Source organism: Bombus huntii, chromosome 7, assembly GCF_024542735.1.
Source record: "Bombus huntii isolate Logan2020A chromosome 7, iyBomHunt1.1, whole genome shotgun sequence".
NCBI classification, from domain to species: domain Eukaryota; kingdom Metazoa; phylum Arthropoda; class Insecta; order Hymenoptera; family Apidae; genus Bombus; species Bombus huntii.
In genome coordinates, this window is record NC_066244.1 from 3,316,816 (window position 1) to 3,335,482 (window position 18,667).

Genomic DNA, 18,667 nt, shown 5'->3' on the forward strand with positions numbered 1-18,667 from the left:
GAGCAATATGTACATATACAGCGCGCCTACTATTTTCCTGTTGATATCCTTTCGGTTTCGTGTTGCTCTTTCCGTAGGGCCCTTTCTCCATCAGTAAACGAGAGACAGAGAGAAAACGATTGTAAAAGAAATAAAAACACGACGATCGAAAGAAAACGAAACAACGAAAAAGATCGACCGAATCGATCAAGTCAGCGACGCGGGACCTGGCGTACATCGCATCGTCGAATTCTGTGATTCTTGAATACGCATACATTGCGGCAACGGTTTTTACTTTTCGAAACATGAAACGTTAATCATCAGTGTTACTCGACCGGTAAAAACCTAGTCCTATGGATAACGTAAAATTACATTTACATTAATAATGATCGTTATCGCTATTCGCAGTAAAGAAAATTTATTACGAAAGAGTTAATTGGTACGCTCGGTCGCGGAACTTATGTCTAACTCGTACGTATCGTCCTCCTTACGTACAACCGACGTCCACTTCCGCAATAATTTTGTTTCTTTTTGGATCGCTTTGTAACCGCGTCCATTCTATCATCTCCTCATGTTTCTATGCATTTCGTTTCTCTTTCTTCTTTTTTACAAAATATTTCAATAATATTAAGCTCTTTCACTCGATTCGGACGTCCCCAAGAAGAATATTGGCGTTAATTATCCGAAGCAGCGAAAGCTAGCAACGACACGAGCAACTCTCTCGGGTAACGGCCTTGCGCATTCGAATCTATTCTTACTATATATTAGAATATCCTAAGCGTCGACGTGTTCTCGTTTCGATCGCCGACGATCGCAGCTTTTCAGAAATGTTTGGCCTTTCAGTGACTACGATGATATCTGCTGACTATAATCGGAATGGCGCCCGTTGGTCGATCGGCGTTGGTTTGCCTTTTCGTTTAGTGGCCGGTGTGGTCGATACGGACGTATCCGATGCTCCAGAAGGTTTCCTGGATAGCTTCAAAGAAGGCGGCAGTGGCGTGCTCGATCCACTGGACGGTGTCCTTGTTCTATAGAAAAATCAGTAGTTTGTGTTATACTAGATTCTCACAGTTTACGGATTGAACACGATCGATTCGTTGATCGAAATCGATCGGTCACGCGAACAAAAAATACGCAGATTGGTCGATCGGCTGCGTATTAAATATAAATGCGTGTAAATATTGCCGCTATGTCCGTCTGGGTTCTTTAAGGACGGTCCGCGTGATCATAATGATATAAGCGACAAACTAGATTACGTGTAAACCGAATCAGACCGAAACGATGATTACCTAGCTCGCTTAACGGCCGACGAGGTGTTAGTTGCTGAATTTGTACACATCGAGCTGCTCCTATAGTGTTAGAAAACAAACACGATACCATATTATTAAGTAGATCTTAAGCGGTGCTGCAGGATGAAATACAGCCGTTAATAGGGCGAAGCTGCAAATCAAACGTTGTGATAATTGTGCGAACACCGAAGGCAAACGTATAAAACATACACGTTTGCGATCGGTGTTAAGTAATTTTCACCTGAGCAGCGCGATCGTTCATCGTCAAATACAGATCTTTTCGTTGAACGATTGCGTTCGTCGAGAAGCATTTACTTACTTTGCTATCGTAAACTCGCTTCCTATGGAAACGATACTACAATATGTGAAAGCATTAAAAAAAGTACCAAATCAAAAAGGATATTCCAATGCGCATGCAAATGACATCCAGTGCAGAAAGAAAAAAAAATCAGAAAAGACGTGACGGTGTTAATAAGAGCAGGAAAGAGTTCAGCCATACCCGGTAGAATCGGTAGAAACCGTCGAGTAGTTGCTTTGCGTAGAATGAGTGGAAATATTGCTGGTCGTCGATTGTGGGGATTTTATATCCGTGCCCACATATACGGGGATCCTCGAACGGCTAAACCATCACCATTCAATTAATCAGTTAATCAACTATCGTACGCGGTATACCTATCGCGCTCCCCTTTTAGCTTTTTCGACTGATTTAATCGTTTCCTTCTTCCCTTTGACATGCCGCGAAAAAAAGCACGAGTAATTAAACCGAGATAACAGATAATCCAACAGAAAATAAAAATGAATGGAAAGAAAACACCTCCATCACCACTGCGAGCATTGCCTACGCGATAGAGATATGAACTTAGAAGAGTGGTTACATGATACGAGGCACCGTGATTTAGACAGTCCACCTTAATAGCGCTATGTATGTAGTATATAACATGTGACAAATGAAGCTAAAGCCAATCGCCAATTTTGACCTCGATTCCATAATTGTTAATTTAGTTTACCTGATCGGTGTGCCGACACCAGTCAGGGTTGGAATGCTCGAAGCTCTATGGATCGTGCCAAACCTAAAAAAATGTTATTAACTAAACTTACGTTAATCGTCGTTAACTGACACGTGAGTACCGAATGGTTAATAGGCATGGCTCTAAAACCGTGGTCTCTGCTTTCTCTAATTCTAAATTATTCGCAGATTTCGTTCGTCGGAAAACGAATAATAAAAAAAGAAAAGGAGAAACAGATGAAAAAAGGGAAACGAAACAAAAAAGGAAAAACAAAACGGTAAAAAATGAACAAAATGCCGGGAGAACGAACACCGTATCTTGCACACGACACGTCGATCAATATCATTCCAAGATTATAGGAATACGAGATGCGAAATAGGTCACGATACATACGACCGTCGTTAATGTCTCTACCACGAGAATTGACGATGCGACAAAATCATCTAGATTCGACAAGATGCGAGGTTAGTTGATCGCAGATAAATTTCTGTATCTTTTTTTCAGATAAACACACGGGAAAACGGAAGATGTCGGTACAAACCTCGCTGGAACACCACTGGCAGGACTAACCAGGCCGGTGGGCGTTCGAGGTCGTGAACTCGAACCGTTCACCGATAAGCGCTTTCCTGACACACTATTGTGTCTGCTAGAAGTAGGAGTATTCCCTGTCGTGCTGACTGCCGTTCTGCGTGGAATGCGGCTCACATTTGTCGAATCATCTGAAATTAATAGAAACACAAAGAAAGTACATATTCCAAATATTAAAACGAATAAAAGCTTGTTGATCTTTCATAAGTACCTACCAGTACTATCTAACGATTGTGTGGAACCATAGCGACTCGGTGGTTTGCTTCCTTGCCTGGATGCGGGCCTACTTCCGGGTCTACTGGTTGGTCTGGACGTTGGTCTCGAAGCTGGCCTACTGGATGGTCGACTACCGCCTGCAGTTATCGAACGATGAATATAAAATTACCCCAAAAAATTGACTAAAAAATGATTTAAAATCTAGGATAAAAACATTTGATAGAATTGTTTACCCGGTGTCATAGAGCTTCTGTAGGGTGTACTTGTTTTCCTGGCGGAGCCAAGCTTGAAGGAGCTCTCGTTGTCGCTTAGGCTGTCCGGCGTTCCGGCGCTCAACGAAGAGCGCGATGCTCGCGACTGTCCCATGGGAACGCTGCGAGCGCTGCGTTCCCTCACCTACGCGATAGAAAGCTCATCTTGATTAAGCGAACACGGACGGGAAACCAAACGGAAAAATGCGTTCTACCAGAGGAGGCGAGTACACGGTAGAAATAGAGAGGCAAACAAACAGATAGACAAATAGCGAGAATTGTTTGAACCGGTCGACGCGCGAGTGGGACGCGCCGATACTGTTAGTTGAAGCGATACACGTCGAATCGCAAGGCGGAAGGAAGCGAATTCAAACGATAAAAAATAAATATTTTAATTGGAAAAATTACTTTTTCTTTTTCTTCCTTTTTTTCTCTTTTTTTTTTGTACTTAGAGAATTACAAATTTCCTTCCGCCACGTGACGTTTGCATCAGCGATATCGCGAAGAAATCTGATTCTTTCTTTCCGCGGTGCTCCTCGGTCGTTCGTATATAACCATTCAACGCCACCGATGCGAACTAGAAACCGATCGATCGATTGAAGGAAGAAGTATAGAAAAAAACAAAACAAAAAGACCAGTGAAAAAGATAGAGACCACCGTGGTAGCTCGAGAGAGATAGACAGCGACTTTTTACGTCTAAGGAAAAAAAAAGATCCATGCAAACTTACCAGAGGAAGTTGGGACAGATAGAGTAGCTTATGATGGTTCGAAGTATCTCCGATCAACGCCACTATGCACGCACCAATACAGCAATACAGGAGATCGTTATGCACATATTCGATACAGTAGTTCACCGTATCCGCGAATCGCGTCTCGCGAAAAACGTTACACGTCCTACAACGTTCGGCACCCTCGATATTCGATCCAGAAGAAAATAGTAACAAATTCTAAGCGGGCGAATATAAAAGAGATCGAGGATACCGATCGTTTTGAAGACGAGCTGGAAGAATTCTCGGTTCGTCCTACGAGGAAGGGGAGATCGTTCAGAGGCATCCAATTTAAGAAATTAGACACGGCAAATTAGGCTAACGAACGTGGAAACGAAAGACAGTATAAAAAACCCCGAGAGCTACTGCGAACTCGAAACGAAATTTCGTTTTACGCGTTCAGTGTGATACATGCGCCGGCTCTTTTAAAAATATCGTCCCGCGAATCGGCCTAAAAACCATGAAAAGTACGATCGTCGAGCTAAACTACCATTTCTACCGCATGCATAGATGATTCTCGTTAAAGCGATGATGCCATGAGACGTGGGGGATGTTTCGTCGTGTTCATGTACGCGCGCATCGCCATGAGAATCGAACGACAATACTTGCGGGAATGCTGAGAGCAGCGGTAGCGGTAGCAGTAGCGCAAATTACAAAATATACGTATATATATATATATATATAAATGAAAAACACAAGAAACAGAGATCAAGAATCGGGACAGCGAGATCGGTACGATATAGTCGGGCGTTGAAATCGTGAACAACGAGTCGTTCCCATCGGTCGTCACACGATGCTGAGGAACGTGATAAGCGCACTCGAGGAAGACAAATCACTATCACCCCAAAAAAAATAAAAAAGGAAACAAAGAGAAAGAAACAGAAAATAAAGATGAACTCGATAGAAAATATAAAATAAAACGGTTAATCAATTGTATTGGATAATACAATGTGTGTCACACCATCGACAGCAGAAATTAAAAGAGTAGACAGAGTTTTCTTATTTACCCAATGATAAGAGGGGGCGTGCATGTGGAGGGGATACGAGCACGGGAGGTCCTCCTTTTGCCTCAAACTCTCAAAAATCGGCGTCAGCTGGTTCATAAACTCCTCCGCTACACCATAAACGAAAATTTTAGGAATACACCGGTCGTAAATGTGGCGAAAGCACCGGTTTTCTCACGTTTGTCCGTCGATCGAACGAATATTGGATCTTTCGACCGATCTCTTACGAATTCCTCCAAGCTTTTTTCGCATATATATAAAACACTATTTTATAACAGCCTTGATATATTCATCGATCAAAAGCTCCATATTCGCTCTGTCAAGTGGACAGATCACTGGAATATCGAGGAGATTACGGCGATGTCGAGCACGTTGCTGGAACCGACGTCGAACGTTGGATTCTAACGATTCAATGTACAGATTCTGACAGAGATAGAGATAGAGAAGAAAAGAATCGTCAGGAAAAAAAAAAGAAAAAAAAATAGTGATAGATTCTCGTGAAATCGCATCTCCTGAGGTGAGGTACTCTCTGTATTCCCTCGGCGGAATGAAGCGCCAAGGATCGTCCCGATTCACTGCACGACCCGTTCGATCCCGATTTCGAGGGCGTATCAGCGTGGCTAGGGCCGGGAGATATTTTCGGGGACTTGATAGGCTGAAAACCAAAAAGGACCTCGGAGTTGAGCCGAATGAGGGACAGGAATGGCTGAAAGCAATTACCTCGAGGTGCAATTGGCTGAGCTAAGGTAGCTGTAGGTGCGACGATTGCTACCACTTCGAAAGCTGACATGCTCACATGCGAGGATAAAAAAGAATGAGTCCAGAAGATTGGAAAGAAAAACATAGTCCCTGATTTCCTCGGGTCAGTGGTATAATACTTACCTAAATCACAGCGAGGTCGTCGATCGAGCTTAGGCGTATATAGACCAGAGAGAAAGATGACCGGAGTAAAGCCGAGATAAGTCAAGAGATATAGAAACGACATGAGGGAGAGGGATCTACGATGCGTGCGATCGTTGCGATCGATATCGAACTAAGGAAACTCCGACAACATCATTCACCGTGGAGCATCGATCGGCTTTTGGGCGGCTGAACGGATCAACGAACGATCCAGCGGTCCAGGTTGCATACATTTTCTCAAACCACCCTCAAACGGGCAGACTCGAGCACGCGACTCGATGACATGAAAAAGATATACAAATGTTTAGGCCTCGTTCACGCAGTTACTGCGAATTTGAATGCACGAGTGGCGATAAACAAGTAGCAAGGTAGCAACCTACGTTGAGAGTAGGAGTTATACGTTCACATAAACAGATTGTTAACACGAAAAGATTAGTTGCCTCGACACGTGTGTGCCGGGTCTCGCATATCTACGCAAAGGAGGCCATAAGGTTCCCCGGATCGATCCCGGACCATGATATCGAAATTCGTCAAATTGCGAAATTCAAACGAAATGAATGACTTTCGAATGAGTTTGGAAACTCGACGATCGCGACCTAAAGGATCGATCGAGGATACGAGAGAATGATGATACACACACGTTACCTTGGTGATGGGTCCGGCATTCGCGGATGAGATTGGCGTACGCTGCAGCGTCGAGGTTGGGCTCGGTTTCGATCTGAACGCCGTCATTGTCTGGCTGACGCCATCCGCCAATATGAATTGTTCTCGCAGCTCGATATTCGTTCTTCCCTTGGCTACAGTGTGTTGCGTGCACGCAAGTTAGAAGGAAGGCGTTACGGGATATGTATCGCAGGGTGTCGAGAAAGGGAGCGCGGGGCCAGAGTACAGAAAATAGTATTTTTTTACAAAGAGACAGAGAGAGAGAGAGAGAGAGAGAGAGAGAGAGAGAGAGGAGATAAAACGAGCGTAGAAAGAGGTAACAATATATAGAGCAGATAATTAACGGGTAGCCGAGAAATAATAGAGGAAACATAGTATAAATCAGAGCGATCAAAGATATACAGAATACGTAAAGCGATCAGATATACGTAGGTAGGGGCGTAGTTACAGCGGCGTTATCGAGTAATCATGCGCGTTATCAATAGCGACAGATTAAAGAGCCGATTTGGTCGAGTTTTATCGTTGCGAGGTGTTTGAGGTGTCGTGCACAGAGAAAGTTGGAGTTGAGAGTAACAGAGTAGAGAATGTATAGGTTATTGTAGCGGTAATAGCGAGAGTAGATAGTAGTAGCGATAGTAGCGGCGGTAGTATCAGTTAAAAGGCAATGATAGCGGCGCACGCGGTATGTTCATGTGCGAGTGTACGGTAGAACAAAAAAGAAACAAAATACAGTGTATTATAGAATATTCGTCCGACGATAATTGTGAAAGGTTCGAGTGATAATTAAGGATAAAAATCAGACGGATATCGTGTTGACACGATAAGATTCGAGGAATATTTTTGAAACGTTAACCGCTTTGATTTCATATGAATTCAATTATGATTCCCCATTATTTATGTATAATTCCCAGTTAATTATGCTATTAGAAAAGTGATCGTATGCCATGCGAATCGTGTCGACGTCGAAAGTCAACTAGTTAATTAATTTCAGAGCGTACGCAGATAGTCAAATTCAATCTGTCTTCGACTAAAATCTAATTAGAGACCGGGTAAATAAGATTAGCTGACTTTTGACGACGACGGTAGTAAATGATAAATGAGATATCTCGATATACACGGAACCCTTGTCGAGTAAAAGAAAAAAGAAACGTGAATACGGCTTTGAAGAAACGGATTTTATTATTTCGGTATGTAATGGAAGAGGAAGATGACTGAGAAAGGTAAGACGGTTCTATCTTGACAAAGTAAACGCGAGATCTACGCGAACACGGTTTAAGATTCTCCGTTAGAACGATTCAAAATCAGAATTCCGCGTTGCATGCCACTTTACTTACACACAAACACACACACACGAAGTCTTCTGCTCGACAAACAAACATGAAAAGAAACTAAAGTACACAACAAAACTTGAACTCGTTGCGAAAAAGCAAACTTATGTACACGTACAAAACACGTACCATGCAGGATGTTCATTTCGTGGCCAGTACGATCGCAAAATACATTTTTGAAGATGCTCTTCTTTCTGTTTCATAGAGCGTAAAAAGAAATGTGAGAAAAGAATATTTTTTCTTTGGAAAAAATGTAACGTATGGACCACGAATTGAAATTATTCCCATATAAAAAGATCCTCACCGAGCGGACACCAACCCTCATGTTGTTCCGGTTTGTTAGGGTCCGGTATCGGCATTAGAAAAACTTAACGAGTTAATTACGATTTGAGGACTTTAGTTGGTCCGTTTCTTTGTCTTTTTTAATGTAAAGTAGACGAAGGCATGCAATACTGAATGAACTGAATGCGTAATTAAAAAATGTACACGTAATGAAATCGGGGAAGTACGTCGATAAAATTGTGCGCAATAAAAGATGAAATGATTCGACGGAACAAGGTAGAATGTTGTTATTTTGTTCGTTAAGGTTGGAGATCAGAGGGACTGGCAGAGGATGACGTTAGTTACGTACAAGTGACAAGCAATATGAATCTCCTAAGTATCAAGATACATTATAATCGCTTTAGTCAACTTGCTAGTCAACTGAACGATCGAGTTCCACGAACTTGTTTTGCAAAACCTAATGCAACAGAATCGGCCAGAACTTGTAACGATAAAAAGAAGATAAAACTGAATATTGAAGTAATTCGTGGAACGGAGAGTCGTTCGTTGTGATCAGTGATTAAGGTGAAATGAAAATCTAGCGAGTACGCAGGTAGATATTACGCGAAGCGGAGGTCGTACATAACGAGCACACGCTTTCTTCTTCTGCTCATATACACGGTGTTAAAAAACTCGCGTAGAGTCGATTAATGATTAGTCACGCTCACACTTTGTACCTCAGGAGCTGAGATCGTACACGTATACCAAATGTAGGTGAATACATAGCATCAACAAAAATGCGACACAATGGAGAGAAATGAGAATGATCGCGCGGGAAGAATCGATGAGGGGGTTCGTTAGTGAGACAATTTGATGAATGAAATATTTTTTTAGGATACAAATGTTACACGATCTGTTTTTTTGTCAATGAACGCGTATACAAGTAAATATTTATTCCCGAGGCAGCGGAAAGTAATTGAGTTCGATTTTTCTTTCTTTCAATTTTACAATTTCGGTACCCTTATCAAAAAGACAGAAACAATAAAACTCAAGGTAAGAAGCATATAACGTTAATAAACGTATCTCAAACAAAAGGACAAACAATTAAATCCCACACGTCTGTTTAGTTGGTAAAAAAAATATAAACGCGTTTAGCTGCCTCTTTTGGATGAGGATAAAGGATAAGGAAATAGTGAAGTTTTACTTTTGATTAAGACCCGATCTATTTGTGTTACGTCCAAAGGTTGGTAGGGGCGAAACGGAACGGTCGAAGGAAAGTTTGTAAAGACTCGTTGTTATAGTAAAGAAAACCATTCAAAATTAGACCAGGAAAAAGTCCGTACTCATCGATTCCGACGGCATAATTCGGCGATAACGAAGTAGAGAAAAAGAAAAACAGACAAATTAAATGAAAGAAACACTTACCGCGGCAAGGATCATTTTTTAATAGAAATTCGTCCAATGCTACCCATCCACCACCGACTCGTACCATCACGGTCGATCGTAGAATCCGTACCAACCGCAACTTTTGACTGTCTCCAAACTGAAAATCAGATATATTTTCGAATTACAAAATCTCCCCAATCGTAAAGTAGAAATTAATTTCGAATATATACCCTATATTTTCCTTCGCCAACTTGGAATACACGGAATTTCTGGCGACAAGTACAAAGCATCACCAATCGTTTTACTTCATCGTGAATCTTGTCAGTGTCGTTATACGTTCTGCGTTCCTCCCAGTCTGGTCTTAGAGCCGCGATGAATTCCTTCCAATCTATCAATCCTTCACCGTGGCGATCGAACAAATCTGCGACCGCTCCCATTTCTAACCGTGAAGTCTCGAATTCTTTGCGAATAAATCATACTCATGATGTTATATTTTGTTATCAAAAAAATTTAACAAGTTAAAAAAGGAACTCACTGGTGTTCATGATTCCTTGAATGAAGTCCTCGCGTGGAATCAGTCCGTCGTTATTCTTATCCATTTTCCTGAAGAGATCTGTTAATCTGGACTTTTTGTGGTTCATGAATTTCAGGAACTGTAATGGGACAATTTTAGTGGTCGGATTACAAACGAAAGACGAGTCAATATTAATGATTCTTTCTTGTATACTCACTCTCTTGCGCCAATCTTCCCAGCTGAAGTTTGCGACACGGTCCAGTTCTTGGATATAATTATACTTATCCTGTAAACGACGTTGACGTTCCCACGCCAACATCCAAACGTGTCTCCACCTGTCCCACAGCAGTTTTACTCTCGGACTACGGAATTCCGGTTCGGCACCTTTGCTATATGGACCAAAAAATTACGTCAATACCTCCGTTCCTCGTCGCGAATTAAATAAACAAAGCATGTAAGGCAAAGGAAGCCGATGAACGATAAAATATGTAAATCACCAGAAACGACCTCCACAATGATTATTCAAAACTTAACAGATAAAAAAAGCACGAATAAGAGAAGATGGAGAAGGAAAGAAAAGAAATGAAATAATCTATGAAGGAGAATTGTTCATCCATAACACGACCGACGCGATCGATTAAACTGCAAAAGATAAATAGAAAGATAAATGGAAAAGTGTGTTAGGGGTTTAAAGCAAAGCACGGATGATTAGGAAGAATCGAAGTAACGGTAGGTGTGACGAACCTTCCTTTGGGTGGGAACCGTGGGCCGATGTGCGGCAACGAATCGGGCGTTCTCTCACGGCCTGGGCTGGCTCGGCTAAACAGGAACATGCGTCACATCACTTGACATTTCTCTACCCAATACTGGCAGAACTCGCATTTTCGTGCACCGATCGCTCAAACCCATGTCAACGATCGATCGTCGAGTTTCCTTGTGAGACGAGCAAACGAAGGAAAAAGGAAGGGAGGAAGGAGGATAGGCCACGTAGAATGCTATTCAAGCATTACTTGTGCATAAAAGAAAAAATATTTAATATTCATTTGACAATAATGTTTCTAGATAAAGCGGCCTATTCTCCGTACGTGTAAAGTGAACGCCTTGGATGCGCTTCGAGTGTCCGTACTCGTTTTTTCAGACTCAGAAGTACTCTATCACATACCATGCTGCTACTTCGAAATGAACCGATCAGAGACCTCGACAACCCGTTTTATTCGTGAACGCACCTTTCTGTCGAAACCACCAGCTGTCCTCGTAGACGTCCGTACTTAATCATTATCAAAAATCGTTTACGTAGACAAAGAAAAAAGTAAAAAAAAAACAAAACAAAAAATAAATAAATATAACTAGAAGAGTAGAGTATCAAACGCAACACATGCACGGGCAAGTGTAATTTCCAAAGGACAAAGCGCAAACGAAAACGAACAAAAAACGTTTCAGTTACTTAAATCAATATCGAGAAGCACATAGGCGAATCTCGTTTACTTTCTCTACCTCAAACAAACGACGAATTTTGACGAGCGCGATCTTCGGCGATCTTGACATTTGAACTCACTAAAAAAAAATTGGGTCCGAAGACAAAAGATAAATAAAAAGGAGCATGAACGTACGTTGGGGCAGGTGACTTAGCCTTCGTTATCTTCATCGTATCTTTCGCAGATTTGATCTGTCTGGCTTTGCAGACGCGGTCAACTTCATTCTGTCTTCGACTGGTGTTCTCCATAAATTCTCTGTGATCCACAATCAACATTTCTAAAGTAGCTTTATCGTCTGGTAGAGGCTCAGCTTCAAGAGCGTTGAGAGTGTTCTCCAAACCTTCTAACCACGACAGTAGTTCTTCCAGAAGATTGTCGAGGTCCTGAAGAATGAATAAAACAATAAATAAAGTTCACAAATTTATAAAAGAAATCAATACGTATTTCTAAGCGTCAATAAAAAGATTAATACCTGAAGTCCTCGCATATGATTCTCCAATCTTTGATTCCTTTGTTGGGCCCAGGTGGAAACCTCCTCCCATCTGGACTGAATGATCGTGATCCAGTGTTTGATAACCAAAGCTCCATCAGGGTGTGCCTTTGCAAGAATCACGTGAGCCAGCTCCAAAGTTTGATCTTTTTCAATTTCCTTGGTGCTTAATTCACGCAAGAACTTTTCGTGTTCCATCAACTGATTTCTGCTCTCCTGTTCGTCTTCCGGTAACTGTCCAGCGAATCTCAGCTTCATCTCAGCATCACTCAGCCACTCCAGAAGTACGTGAACTGCTTTGTGAAGGCGTTCAGCCTCTCTGAGGGCTTCTTGGAGTCGTTCAGTCTTATCAGAGGACAACTTGGTTACCGTGTCCCAAAGATTATTTATTTCAGCAAGCTGTGATCCTATAGCAGATGCATCATCAGGTGTCGCCTTAGCAAGAAGCTCGCGACCCGTTTTGATTACAGATTCCATCTGAGAGACTCTGGATTCGAGATCCTTCTCGAAGGTCTTATGTTGTTCAACCAAATTCATTACAGTGTCAAGGTCGCCATAAAGTGGACCGGTGTCCGCCAGCTGCTTCTCAGACTTACTAAGCCATTCCAGCAACGCCTGAATAGCGTCCTTGAATTGTCCCGAGAACAACAATGCTTCTTCGAGCTTCCTCTGTCTATCCACGCACTTACCACAAACCGTGGTCCACTTGTTCTTCAACTCATTCAAAAGTTCTTTCAGAGCAAATTCGTCGCTCTTAGGCGCTTTGTCTTTTAATGATTTTCCATTCTTCATAGTTGCGTCATAGGTACCCTGTTTGGCGCTGAGAGCTTTCTGCAATTCACGGTGCTTATTCAATCTAGCTTTGATTTTCTCTGGATCATTTCCTCCAAGGGCGCCATCACTGGCAACCTCGTCCAAAGTCTTCTCCGTTTCGTCGAGCCAGTTCATTATATTGGACCAAGCATCGTGGAATTCTCTGGCCTCTTTGTATCCGTGATCAAGAGCCCTGGTTCTCTCTGCAGATTTCGAAACTACTCTTTCCCATCTGTGTTGCACACTTATCAACAAGTTTTTGATTAGAATCACGTCCTGTTTCTGTGAAAAGTATTTCAAATGCGTGCCCTTCTTATCGAGGTTCAGCATAGTCTCACGATGAACTCCAACGTCCTTCTGGAACGCTTTGTGTTCCTCTATCTGTCCGAGGATAGTTTCCATTACCCTCGACACAGGTTTCAGATTCGTCAGAATCTTCTCTGCGTTGGTTAACCAATCAACAAACGATTGGAGTGCATCGTGGAACTCTGTAGCCTCTTTCAGAGCGATCTCAAGCTTGATCTTTTTATCACTTGCGCGAGCAGTCACATTATCCCATCGTTGTTTCAAAGTCCTCAAGTTGTGATTCAGACCACCGGCACTAGTAGAATCGGCACGCTTCAGGTATGCTTGTCCTTGTTGAAGAACCGATTCGACTTTCAAACGATTTTGTTCCAATTCGTTGTACACTTCCATAAAGCGTTCTAACTGTTCTGAAGCCGTTTCCGGCAATCCTCCAACAGGTTTCGAAGCTACTATGGTATTGTCCACATCACCCAGCCAAGACAGAAGGTCCTGTATTTCCGCCGTGAAGGTTTGTGCTTCTCTGAGCGCATCTTCCAGTTCTCGTTGACGATCAGCAGCACGTTGCAACAAATCGCGCCAACGACGATTCAAAGTACCTAATTTCTCAGCAGTCGTCGAAGCTTCGGCTGTTCCCTTTCCATCCTCTATTAACTGTCTTCCAGCGTCGTTCAGAGTGTCCACGCTGGTCTGATGGGCTTGAATATCATTCACAAGTACTTTCAGTTTAGCTAATTCCACTTCGATCACTTGAGGATCGCCGGCCACGGCCTTCAAGTTATCCAAAGTGTCGTCCGTCTTCTCGATCCATACCAGCAACTCGTCTAGAGCGTGCTGGAATTGCCCTAGACGTAGTAACGCGTTCTCCAAGAGCCTTTGCCTCTCCACGAGGCCTCGAAGCAGTCCGTCCCACCGTCTGTTAACGGCACCAAGCGGTTCTTTGATGGCTGCAGCTTGTTCCGAGGACGTTCTCTCTGTCAGTTCGGCAGCTTGTCTGAAATTGCACGAGAAAAACTTGCGTGATTTACGTAGATCGTTGATCGAAAACTGTACGCGTCAATGTGAGAAAGCATACACCATAGGAATGCTTATCAAGGATGCCGACCTTTGTTTAAACTCGTACGTTTAGAATCGATGTTTAGTCATAATGAACACAGGGTCGACGAATTCTACGGGAAAGGAGCGATACAAAATTATTGTAAGGAATTACTCTTTTGACGTCGACAAGTTCTTTTGCCCTTCATATTATTCGATTACCATAAATATGTTACACATTGCCTTGAATGCCTTTAATATCGTATGACATCATTAGAATCACATAATAAACGTATTACACAAATTGTCTTGTCTAGAATATTTATTTAACCCGGAAGTCGTCAATAGAGTTACTCCGTGGCATCATCTGAAAGGAAATCCGCGACTCATTCCTCCGTCGAGTCCACGGGCAAATACCTACGATATGGTATGTGTAAGTAGAACAGGCACGTCACGAGCCAGGCAACAGCCAAGGCAGACATGCAGGCAAGATACGTTCGTCGACCAAATACTGTTCGAACTCCAACCAACAGAGACAGTTAAGGATTCCAATCATCCGACTTCAGCTGGGGTATTACGATAATGTTACGGAATTATGAGATTAAAAGGGCTAAGGGGCGGAGCCATTTGGGTAACCTGGATCTATTACATACTCGAAGGTGTAATCGAGGTATAATATTTATATATATATATATAAAAGATTGTAAGCCATGCTCTAACTACTGCTACAACACAGAGAGAGGTTGACTTGCCTTATCAGACTCCTATGCGTTCAGGAACCGGCGCGGAAAAACAAAAGTTGGATTAGAATCTCACTGCTTACACGTAGAGAGGCTTTCTTGCGTTATCGTACAAATGGAATATCGCACGGCGGGGTATCATAAATAGATTACTAGAGTAAATCTATGCGGAAAAAATGTTCGTGGGGGAACTCGCGAAATAGATTTTTCCTTGAGATCACGCATAAATTCAACAAATCGCAAAGGGGAAATCAAAAAGAAAAGAATCGTTTGTTACCTGTTTAGAGCTTCGACCTTGACCATGTGAGGATCTACTTCGGCTTTGAAATTGGCCAATTGTTTAATCTGTTTTTTAACTTCGTCGATGTCGCTTCCTAGCAGTCCCATACTGGAGAACTTGTCCTCGGCTTCTTGTAGGAACTCCAAAAGATTTTGCAAGGTCTCGTGGAACTCCATGGCCTTCTCCATAGCATCGATCAGATTTTCCTCTCTTCTGGCATATAGGGCAGTTACGTTATCCCAGGCTTGATCCAAATCTTCGATATGCTTTCTAACATCTGGTTTGTCTGGCTCACCGCAAAGACCCATCAACTCGTGACCAGATGCTCGTACTTGCTCGACATCCGGTTTCGTTTGGTCGATTTCGTGCCTAATCTCCTGCAAGGCAACCTGTTGCTGTTGAATGGCAGCAGGTTGAGCTGCTGGTGGCGCCTGACCAGCAAGAGCATCCTGAAGCTCTCGCAGAGTCGACATCACGCCATTCAACTCAGACCAGAATTTTTCGGCGATCGCCAAAGCTTCGTCTAACGTTTGACCTCTGTCGGTCGTCGACTTTTGCACGTCGCTCCATAGTTTGTTCAATTTGTCCAGCTTCCGTTTGATGTCCTTTACGGCTGGATCAGCTCTGTTACCTGCCTTGCTGATCACGTCATCAGCGGCCCTCCTCACAGCCGCATAGGCCTCGGATCTTTGAGCCAATTCGTCGACCAAAGCGGAATTCTCTTCCATCTGATCTCTTAACCGACCAGGATGAGCGCTGATCGGTTCGGCGCCATTTACTTGATCAGCAGTTGATGAGAGAGCACGCAGCATTCCTTCCAGCTTGTCGGAGAACTGAGAAGATTCCTGAAGTGCCTGTTCGAGAGTCTGCTGTCGACCACGAAGTTCTGCTCTGAGGGCTGCATATCGAGTGGTGTCTGCTTCCAATATGTCCTGTATCTTGATACCTTCTTCTTCGTTGCACAGCTTCAACAATGCTTCACCAGTTTTGTTCAGCTTCTCGACCAAAGGTTTGTGTTCGTTGATGCTCTGCACGAGGAACTCGTTCTTGTCCTGTTGGGCGGCTATTAGATCGGGTCTTAAAGCAGGCATAGGAAGCATTGCGACTTGTTGTTCAGCCTCCTCTAACCAGCTGACTAAATCAATGTGAGTGTCGCGTAAATGTTCAGCCAATGGCAAAGCTTGTTCCAGCGCACCGAGTCTATCCATTGAAAGACCGGAGACGATTTCCATGGTTTCTCGTAAGTCCTCCATATTTTCTCTGATCGTAGATTTGTCCTCGTATTGACCATTTTCACGGATCACCTTCTTTGCCGTGGATATCACATCCCTAACACGTCCTTTCTGACTGGATATGTCATCGTTCAAGGCTTTATGCTCCTTCAATTGTACCCTGATGATCTCCGGTTCGCTGCTCGGTGGTTCTGCTTCCCTTAATTGATTATCCACTTCATGGAACCATTCTAGTAAATCGTCGATATCACCGATCACTTCAAGCGAACGTTGCTTACTCAGCTGAAGCCTCTCAGCCTTTCGTTGAATCTGCTCGGCAATGGCTGCGAATCTCCTGTTGTCTCTGGTGACTAGAGCTTCGATAGTGGCCGCCCCTTCACCCGGAGATAACTGAGACAACTGCGGTCCAACGGCGTTGATCTTGTCTAGAACTGGTCTATATTCCGATATCTCCATTTCTAATCTAATAATTTCATCTTCGCGAGGTTCGGCTGATTGCAGTGCCGATTCCGCAGCCTGCATCCAATCCATTAAACGATTATGATTATCATGGAATTGTTGCACCAATGGAAGAGACTCTTGCGCGTGCTTCAGCAAGTCGGAACCTCGACTAACCAAATCATTAAATCGCCGTTGCAAAGAATCGAGTTTATCTTTCAATTGAAGCGCCTCGTCGCTCGAGATGTGTTTCATTAATTCCAATCCAGTATCGGTGGTACTGTCTACTTCCGTCTGTCGAGTCGAAACCTCTTCGGTCAAGTCAGCTAGGTCTTCCATTTGTTGAAGAAGCTTCTCCGTATGCACTGCCAGCACTCTGTATTTCGACAATCTGATTTCCATACCCTCCATCCAAGCCTGAAGTTCTTGATAGCTGAGTACCAGATGACGTAAACCCTGTCTCGAACGTTGAAGTAAGTTACCAAGAGATTCTGATCGTTCGACCAATGCAGCGTATCTATCAGCCGCATCCTGAAGTTTGTCAGCCAAAGCAGCGGCTTCATCTTCGCCTACCAGAGACATTAGTTGACTAGCAACCTCTGTAAGTTCACTGAATTCAGGTTTCTTTGACAGAATATCCTCGTGGAGGCCATCGTGTTCGGTAACGCGTTGCTGGATTTTTTCCTCGTCCGTTGGAACCAACTCCATATCTCTCACGCGTTTTTCGGTCTTGTCCAGCCAAGTTTGAAGTGGTATCAGTTTATCCTGGAACTGTTTCGCTACTCCCATCGCTTGTTCAAGTGCTTCCATTCTCTTAGCAGCGCTTTCTGTAAGATTATCAAATCTTGCCATCAAATCTTTCAGTTGTTTCTCGATCTTCTTCCGTTCCTTAGGCTCCGCCTCAGCCGCCACTTCTTGGCCCATGTTGTACGAGGAGGACATTGAGTTTTGCTGATCCATTAGCATCTTCTTCAGGAATTTTTGTTCTTGTAATTGAGCCTTGACTACGTTGTAATCCGACGATGGTGATTTCTGGTTGGATACCATTTCCTCTGTGTCCGTCAGCCATTTCTGGAGACCCTCCAGAGCCTCCTGGAACTTTTCAGAAAAAATGAAGATCACGTTTCGTCCGAGGCCTGCTAGGTAGCCTTACTGACGAATCCACTAGCCGATCCCGGACGAAATGCATCCTCTCTTCCTATTATATCTTTCTCTCTTTAATTACGGCGCCACACTTCTATCAAACGACATTACCACGATCGTCCTCATCGAGTAGATCTATCGTCGTAGCAGATTTAAAAATTTGAGCCGCGTACCGCTCGTTTAGAAGCTGTGTCGTGTGTCAAGGGCTGTAGATCGCTCTCGAAGGAGGACTTTCGCAGAATATGCTCATACAAAATGACAACGGAACGATTCAAAACGAAGGTTTAATTAGCGCGATTACCTCTGAGCGTCTGAGTCAACTGTCTAGAGTTGGCAAAACGCCGATCGTCTCGTAAACTCGCAAAACGAGACACCCGCACGTGAAAAAGTCAAATTCTTTTTTTAGAAACGCGACCGATTGCTCTTTACAAGTGGAGAAGCATACATTTGCGGTTAATGACACACGTCTTTTGACCCTTGTCTCATGCTAATTTGTCCTAAATACGCCATGCACACAACTCTATGCTAACTTGATGTCAACCTTCATAAAATCGGAGTAAGGTTA

General features: G+C 43.2%; 1 protein-coding gene across 43 annotated transcripts in view; it reads right to left on the reverse strand.

Annotated features, from left to right (window-relative positions):
- Window positions 1-380: 380 nt before the first annotated feature.
- The window catches only part of LOC126867505 (microtubule-actin cross-linking factor 1, isoforms 1/2/3/4), a 51,181-nt gene continuing 32,894 nt past the window's right edge, over window positions 381-18,667 (reverse strand). For 23 of the 43 annotated variants that reach the window (XM_050622023.1, XM_050622016.1, XM_050622021.1 and 20 more), the window contains 18 exons: window positions 15,287-18,057; window positions 15,022-15,033; window positions 12,101-14,228; window positions 11,764-12,011; window positions 10,898-10,972; window positions 10,371-10,542; window positions 10,175-10,292; window positions 9,870-10,099; window positions 9,679-9,796; window positions 8,297-8,359; window positions 6,647-6,798; window positions 3,313-3,475; window positions 3,079-3,216; window positions 2,817-2,994; window positions 2,276-2,338; window positions 1,768-1,887; window positions 1,269-1,328; window positions 381-1,007 (listed from right to left, as the gene is read on the reverse strand). In XM_050622023.1, coding sequence (XP_050477980.1) covers window positions 845-1,007; window positions 1,269-1,328; window positions 1,768-1,887; window positions 2,276-2,338; window positions 2,817-2,994; window positions 3,079-3,216; window positions 3,313-3,475; window positions 6,647-6,798; window positions 8,297-8,359; window positions 9,679-9,796; window positions 9,870-10,099; window positions 10,175-10,292; window positions 10,371-10,542; window positions 10,898-10,972; window positions 11,764-12,011; window positions 12,101-14,228; window positions 15,022-15,033; window positions 15,287-18,057 — 6,972 coding nt within the window. In that variant the 3' untranslated portion in view covers window positions 381-844. Of the gene's footprint in view, window positions 1,008-1,268; window positions 1,329-1,767; window positions 1,888-2,275; window positions 2,339-2,816; window positions 2,995-3,078; window positions 3,217-3,312; window positions 3,476-4,058; window positions 4,121-5,104; window positions 5,212-6,646; window positions 6,799-8,296; window positions 8,360-9,678; window positions 9,797-9,869; window positions 10,100-10,174; window positions 10,293-10,370; window positions 10,543-10,897; window positions 10,973-11,763; window positions 12,012-12,100; window positions 14,229-15,021; window positions 15,034-15,286; window positions 18,058-18,667 lie in introns of those variants that run through there. The other 20 variants (XM_050622034.1, XM_050622031.1, XM_050622035.1 and 17 more) reach the window with 15 other exon arrangements.